An 8,477-nucleotide genomic window follows, 5' to 3' on the forward strand; every position below is an offset into this window, starting at 1 on the left:
TTTTACTAGGTTTTACAAAAGATACACCAGTTTCGTCAACGTTCCATATTTGTAAAGCACTGAATTAGTATATATCCATATCTTCATCTAGCTTATCAAAAAACACTTTTACATTTGCAGCGTTAAATGATGTTGCCCTACCAAGGCTAGTTGCTTCAGGTTTCCTTATAGATAATTGAGGATTTCTTTTAAAAAAACTAGTCATCCACTCTTTACCAGCCATCTTATTTACTATCCAAGAATCTGCTATTTTGAATTTGAATTGAAGAGCACACTAATAGGTAAGAGAACGAACATCTTTAGGAGTATAGCTGTAAAATATAGATGCCATTTGCAATAAATAATTTTTTGAGGCGCTTTTTCCCAAGAGCACTTGCTCTTGGGAAAAAATTAATCTAGGTTTAATTTTTGGAATAACCCATGGATAGGTAATCACCAGATTTAAGTTTTAAAATATATCTTGTTAATATCATTCTCTTGATGTCGAACTCTTTAGCAGCTGCACTAACACTTTTTCCCCCTCCAAAACAGAACTTGCTACATCACTAAGCTGCTGACTTGTGAAAGCGCCATTTGAAGTTTTTCTTTTAAAATTACACATCCTATATATATATATATATATATATATATATATATATATATATATATATATATATATATATATATATATATATATATATATATATATATATATATATATATATATATATATATATATATAAATATATATATATATATATATATATATACGTGTGTGTGTGTATGTGTGTGTGTGTGTGTGTGTGTGTGTACGTGTGTGTGATTTAGTATGTGTGTACACACACACCCACAAAATGAGGCTTTGATTTTTCAAAAAAACGAAGACCAGATATATTACAGATTTGGGGAGAAATGTAGGAGAGAGTGTCTGTGTGCGTGTGTGTGTGTGTGTGTGTGTGTGTGTGTGTGTGTGTGTGTATGTGTGTGTTAGCATGTGTGTATACACACACACACACACACACACACACACACACACATAAACACATACATTGGAACTTTTTAAATTATTACGCTATATATACGGCATATAATTGTACTGTAACATCTTAATATAAGCGAAATTTAAAAAAAAATCTACTTTTACATAACTTACTTTCGAAAGTAAAAAACTTACATTTTAAAGAAAAAGTCGTTTCAAAAAAATTAATTACTTATACTGTAATATAAATGTATAATAATATATTATAAATGTAAACTTAATTTTAACGTTTAAAACTATTCATGTAATTTGTTTTTTCATAAAAATAAACTTACTGGTGTAAGTAAAAAAAAAGTAAGTAAAAGTACTTTGCATTTATAAAGATTCGCATGCTAATTCCCATTTTTACTATATCTTTATTTACTTTATATACCATATATACTTTATCTTTGCAAAATCATTCGGCGCCTTATTTCAGTTTGCATTTATGCCAGTTCGCGCTTACGCCAGTTTTAGCAACTGCAATGAATACAGTTCGGCCTAAAGCCAATTTGCACTTATGCCAGTTTTTGTAACAGCTTCGCACCTTGGCCTGGTCACACTTGAAAATTGCACATTTTCAGGCTTCCGATTACGATTAATTGAGTCTAATTGAGTTTCATTAACTTCATTAATCTGTTTCACTTTCGTTTTCGTCCGTTTTAAACGTGTTTATTTCTCTAACTTCCTTAGACGTTGAAAAATGAGCGAGATGCAAAAAACAAATTCTGCTTCCTGCTTCACTAAAGTTTATATCATATTGTTAATAATTATATCACTACAAATAGCTATTTGCGTATGGGTTGGAAAACTGCAACAAAATCTCAATGAGGCGAAGCAATCTTTAATGAACACATATAGTGAATATCCTTTTCAAAAAGGTTTTGTTAAAAACGAAGTAAGAACATACATGTCTAGCATAAGTTGTTTTTGTGAAAGGAAACTTTAATATTTCTTTTTATATTTTTTTCGCATTTTCACTTTTGTTAAATTTTTTTATTTTTTATTTCAGAGTCGTATAATGTCACTGAAGCAAGTTCAAGGTAACATTTAAATTAAAATACAAATGAAATTACTTCTCAGAAGAAAAGCAAAAGTAGAATAATCTAATTTAAACTATTACATTGTATTAGTCTAACTTAGACTGTTTTACTGTTGTTTTTCTTCTAATATTTTCTTTAGTTTTTTTTACTTTGGCTTGAAAAATACAGAGAAAATGCAATATAAAGACTATTGGGTATTAGAAGTTGTGTGTTATTAGTTTTCTAACCATAAAACCTCTTAGGATTTTAAAAACAACACTAATGTCTTTTTTAATTTTCTAATTAGAAAATTAAAAAAGACATTAGTGTTAATCTAATTTTTGTTGTTGTTTAAAACCATATTATGTTATTAACCCCTATTTCTTATTAAAATGTGTAAAAGTGTGTTATTTACATAGAAGCATCTTTGTGATGTTTCATTTATATATATATTTTTTCTTCAGATAAAGCTCGAAGGAAAAACAAAAACAATAAGGTAAAATAAAGTTTAACTAATAATAATCACAGTTAAAAAAAACTATGATTACAAGCTGCAAATAATGTTTAAAGTATAAAATGAGAAACTCATTCAAACTTTAACAGGTTAAGAATAATGGGTTGGGTATTGGTGACGGATTGGAAAAAATAAAAATATTCTATGCATTATGATTCAAAAAATAAAAGAAACAATATTATATAGAATAGTTATAATTAATATATAAATATTATTAATATAAATTATAATATATAAATATTATTAATATAAATATATAAATAATATATAATATTATTAATATAAATTAAATTATAAATATTATCTTTATGTATAATTTAACATCTAATAAACTTTTAAAAATTTGTGTCATAGTTATTTTTTTAATTTTCAGATTCAAGAAGTTATTGTGTTGGCTCCATTAAAAGAGTTTTATAAGGATTATGTAATATTTAATGGTAATTTTCGTGTTTTTTTTTTTAATAAAATAGTCAATTTTTTAATTAATTATTAAAGATAGACACATTTTTTAGTAATTATAATAACTATAATTATTTAGAAACAATTTCTATATGGCAAGTTGATGCAATTTCTGGATCATTATCCTTGCACGAAAATACTTACATAGAAATTGGTGTTGATGGATTTTATCAAATTAACACTATGGTATTTATATTTCTCTTATAGTGCAGATTTAGATCTGCATGAAACATCACTGATGATGTTGTAAATGAATGTCTTCCATATAGTATCATGCAAACCTAAATCTGTGGTAATGAAAATGTATGTACATGTAACTGTGGAATAAGGATAACATATTAAAGTTAGCAACTAAAAAGTGTCAGAGATAAGTGCTTCAGTATATTGAATATTAAATTGTTTGGATTTGGGCAGGTAGTAAATATTTATTTAAGAAAAAAATGGCAAGTTTTTTTCCTAATTGTAATAAATTCTCAAAAAATAATGTAAAAATCTTTTAACATTGTTTGACACATTTTCTTCATACATTATTTTTTTCTAAAAAATTAATGCTGATCTTTAAAGCTGAAATTTTATGCAAATGCTTACCCTTAAAGAAAAAGTGTATCACTAATGCTGAGCCTTAAAGCTAAAGTGTATTATTTTGCAAGTTTCTTTTTAATTTATCAAAATTGAATTTTGAAGATGTCCTGCTGGAACTCAGTTGCAATTTTTGTAAACAGTTTATTTGTTTTCGCAAAGTTTTTTTATAACATTTGATAACAACTCATAAAATCATTAATATTGAAAACTGTAGTAAATTTGAAGTTTTTTCAGACCATTTTGTCAAACTTATAGTGACTTTCTTTAAGCCGTCAAAAAACACCACAACACCTCAAACATTAAAACACCATAAAATATTGATTGTTTCTTAAATCGTCTAGTTAAGAATTTCTTTGTCAGAAAGCAACAAATCTGACTTATTTGATTTTACTTTAGAAAAAATTTATCAATTAAAGTATTTTTACTTTCAAATTTTTTTTGCTGTTGATACACTAAAAGGATGTAAATCTGTTTTTGAATAGCATTTTAATGCAACCTAATAAATTATGTTAAAAGCTTACCTTAGATAAATCTAGGGTCTAAATGTCAGTAAGTTTTGGTGTAATGGATTGCTTAGAAATAATCTTACTTTTAGTATCAATGTTGTGTTTTTGTTTCATAAACTTTTAATTTAATGTGTTTTTTGAACATTAAGAATCATAGTCAATAATAATTCTATAAGAAGCACCATATTCTAGATTTTTAATTATGGCATCATAATCATCCATAATAATATTAAATTTAATGGTATCATAATCATCCATACTTAAACCTAGTGGTGTCATAATCATTCCTAAGTTAAATCTAATGGTATCCTAATCATCCATAAGCTAAATTAAAAAATTATGAAAATGAATAGCTTTGACTTCAGTGTCTTCTTTGTTCTTGGTGAAATTAACATATGCAAAAAGTAACAAAACTGACATGAATTTAATGTTGCAACAAAACTTTAAAAGAGAAAATTTTAGTGAAAATCTTGTTTAAAAATCTGCTAAAACATGGCAAAATCAACAGCAATTAGGTTTTACTTATTAAAACCTATTTATTGTTGGTTTGTTAGTTATTTTGTGTTTTTACTTAAATCCTATTTGTTATTTATTTTTTACTTGTTAAATCCTATATATTGTTGATTTGTTGTTTTTACTTGTTAAAACCTGTTTATTGTTTATTTATTTTCTTTACTTGTTTGTTGTTGATTCTTGATACAAGATGTTAATAGCAACCTTTTCAAATAAATTAAAATTTATTTGAAAAGGTTGCTGAAATCTGAACAAAGTTATAAATTATGTTATCAAATTCAAAAGTCGGGTTAAGTAAAACTAACATGTCATGTCCTAAATAAAAAAAGAAATGACCAAGTTGATTTTTTTTCTTATTGAACCCTTATTAACTCAAGAATAAAAATTATTAATAAGAAAATTTAATTTTAATTTAATTATGATAAAAAAAAAAAATTAATTTTTGTTATGATGGGAGCCATGAGATTTTGCTTTAGGTGAGACTTGTACTCTGTGGTCGTTTTACCCCACCTTTAAAGTCAATACTTTCTTTTTCTTCACTAAACTTCTTACATAATTTGGCAATAATAATTGCCCAATATTGCTCCAATGGATAAAGTTCAGGACAGTTTGCAGCATTGTGTATTCTAGGCATGAAATAGATGCTAATGGCTTGGTAGAAATTTAACATGGATTGTTTGAATTGTTGCCGCTTCCAAACTTTCTCTTCATTGTATTGTGTCAAAAGTTTGTTTAAAGTTCTAATCACATTACTTTTAGAACATCCAACAGTTTTTACAATTTCAGAGTCAAATCAGGAATTTCCACTGGAGTATGCAAAGTTGCATAACACACTTGTTACTGTTTTGTTGTTATTTTGAATGATAATAAAATTTTTCTAAATTTAACTTAACCCAACCTTTATTATAATGCTGTAATAAATAAAATAACTGTAGCATGTATTTATTGATAGTTTCATAAAATTATTTATTTTATTATTTATTCTATAAAATACTTATAAAACTAATTTTAGTTGCGATTAAAACCGGGAACAGTAATTAAAGAGTTTTACAGCTATTATTTGTGTAAAAACAAGAGTATTCTTGCTTCTACAACATTTACCTCAAGCCAAAGTACAGGTATTATTAATATTGTTACACAAGCACAAAAGGGTGATCGCTTGTTTCTCTCCAATCCCTGGAAAGGATTAAGCTGGTTTGTAAAAAAGGAAGTTACATTTTTTAGTATTCATCATATCTAGTAATTACCAATCGATCTTTATGGTTAACCTATTAATTTTTTTTAAATTGTTTAAATCTTTCATATACTTGTAATATAAATTTTTATAGCATTTAAATTAAAACATTTTGTTATATATTCTTTTATAGCATATGTACTAATTTCTTATTCCATTTTATATATTTTCTAATATCATCATATAAATTTATGTTTTTACATTTTTCAACTTTAAGTTTGTTAAAATAAACTTGTTTGTACAAATGTTAATAGTGTTAAATTTTTTTAAATATAAAATTGTTAATTAATTATATAAATAACTAATTATAAGAGTATTAATGAGTATGAATACATTAAAATTTTGCTAAATCTTTATTTATCTTTTCAATCTTTCGTTATGGGCTGTCTATAAAATAACACTCTTAAAGGAAAGGGGTGTGTTAAGAGATGTCTGACAATTTATCTTCAAGTTACGTGCAATTTTTGCTTTTATTCGAGTATTGTTTAATTACTTTAATGCAGAGGTGAGCGATTTATACTTGTATTAGCGTGTTGTCTGATTCTGAATAGCTTAAGTTTCTTCTAATCATAAGAAAAGTGAAACATCAAAATGTTCATGAGGAAAACTTAAAAGATTTGGCGAAAAAAAATAAATGTATTAAAATAAATAAAGATGTTGACACCATTCTTAAAAGAAATACCGCTCGTAATATTTTTTTCAAAAATGTGGCATTTAAAAAATTATCAAATGTTTCAAATTATAGTATACCAAATGTGAAGATTTATCACAAAATGCGGTACCCCGATGCCATGATAGCTAAGGAAAATGGGAAATTAGTTTCTATGGCAGAGATTCCAGTATATTATTTTTCTTTATGTTGCTGTTTATTAATCAACAATATATGTATACAAGAAAAAAATATATCTCTGTAGAACGAAGGAGAAAGTATACTTGCCACTACAGTAGTGCAACTAGGGAGGGATCTGTACCCCCACTCAAATTTTTTAAACCTTACCCTAACCAAAACGAATAACGATTTGCAGTATTGAAAATTTTGTAAAAAGGAAAAAATAAATATTCCAATTAATATCAATCTTATCACGGAAAATGACAATATTATCACGGAAATAACAATAAGTTATTATAGAGATCGATGGTTTTTAATTCTACCTATATATTTTTAAAAACTTACGGTCGCAAAGCGTTTCTGATATTTGATTTAAAATCAGTCCACAACAGTCCGAAAAAAAAAACTAAGCGCACATTTTCACTTGGAAGTTAATACGGTTACGGTTTATTTTAATTTTGAAGCATTGGTTATATTTGATTTCAAAATATATTAAATATGAAATAGGTTCAGCTACATCAGGTTACATAAGATTAAGCAGAATAAGGATCACTTTGCATTCTAAAATTTTTAAATAATTTTTAACCGCTCTTCAGCTGTATTTTCCGTTAAGGTGGTAACCTAGCATTATTTTTATTTTCTTCTACTTTATTCATAATAAATACTTTTGATAAATTACTAGCCTATTAGGGTGGCAGGAATAATGTCGAAAAATGAATTTTGGAATAATGTGGAATTTATTAAAAAGGCCTAATGTCGCAAAAAAAGGAATAGTGTCGCAAAAGAATTTAATGAATAGTGTCGAAAGCAAAAAGAAGAAATAGTGTCGCAAAAGAGTTTAATGAATAGTGTCGAAAGCAAAAAATTAGGAATAGTGTCGCAAATAGTGAAAACGGAATAGTGTCGCAAATAGTGAAAACGGAATAGTGTCGCAAATAGTAAAAACAGAATAGAGTCGCTAATAGCAGTTACTATTCCTTAGATTCATTTGCGACACTATTCTATTTTTACTATTCCTTTTTCACATTTTCGACAATCAAAGTTGCGACAATAAAAATTTTGCGACACTATTCCGCAAATTCCGATGTGTAGCCAGTCACACGTTGCAAGTTAAGATATTTGTAAACATTTTTTCATACTGTTTTATATATATATATATATATATATATATATATATATATATATATATATATATATATATATATATATATATATATATATATATATATATATATATATATATATATATATATATATATATATATATATATATATATACCAATTAATAAATATTATTTTGATGAAATATATTTTATCCACTATAAAATTTTTATAAAAATTTTTTAAATTTCAAGTGACAAATAAACAAAAAAATTGTATGGCATTTACATTTTAACATTCAAGATAAAGTCTTTAAAATAGTTTGTTTTTTAATCAAATAATAAAAAAATAGTTTTTTAAAATGGCTGCCAGTTTTCTGAAAGTCAAAAAGTCACATAGAAACATCAGAGATAAACTCATACTTATCTTTTACTTCATTTATAAAAAAATTCCGCAAATGGTCCTTAGTATGTTAGTTCCATATTTAATTGGAGTTTTAAAGTTAATTCATTATTTTAGGTTTTAAAACTTTTTGAAAATCAAAAATGTCAATTTTTATAAGAAAAAATAAGATATCTCAAGATGCATTTCTTAATTTTCAAAATCTCTAGCTAAAAAGAAAGATATTAATGCAAGTATCAATTTCAAATGTAAAACTGTGTGTATAGAAGAGGTAACAGTGGTTTATCGAGCATTTTTTTGTAGACTTATTTATTAAAA

The 8,477-nt window shown here is 25.6% G+C and overlaps 1 protein-coding gene across 1 annotated transcript; it reads left to right on the forward strand.

The window, feature by feature from the left end:
- The first annotated feature begins 1,653 nt into the window (after window positions 1–1,653).
- Window positions 1,654–5,935, forward strand: LOC100205401 (uncharacterized). The gene is made up of 6 exons (XM_065788182.1): window positions 1,654–1,895; window positions 2,010–2,040; window positions 2,484–2,515; window positions 2,907–2,970; window positions 3,072–3,178; window positions 5,606–5,935. The coding sequence occupies exons 1-6, from the start codon at window positions 1,701–1,703 to the stop codon at window positions 5,831–5,833; spliced, it is 657 nt and encodes a 218-aa protein (XP_065644254.1). The 5' UTR covers window positions 1,654–1,700; the 3' UTR covers window positions 5,834–5,935.
- The last annotated feature ends 2,542 nt before the right edge of the window (window positions 5,936–8,477 follow it).

The sequence above is a fragment of the Hydra vulgaris genome, chromosome 01 (genome assembly GCF_038396675.1).
Source record: "Hydra vulgaris chromosome 01, alternate assembly HydraT2T_AEP".
Taxonomy (NCBI): domain Eukaryota; kingdom Metazoa; phylum Cnidaria; class Hydrozoa; order Anthoathecata; family Hydridae; genus Hydra; species Hydra vulgaris.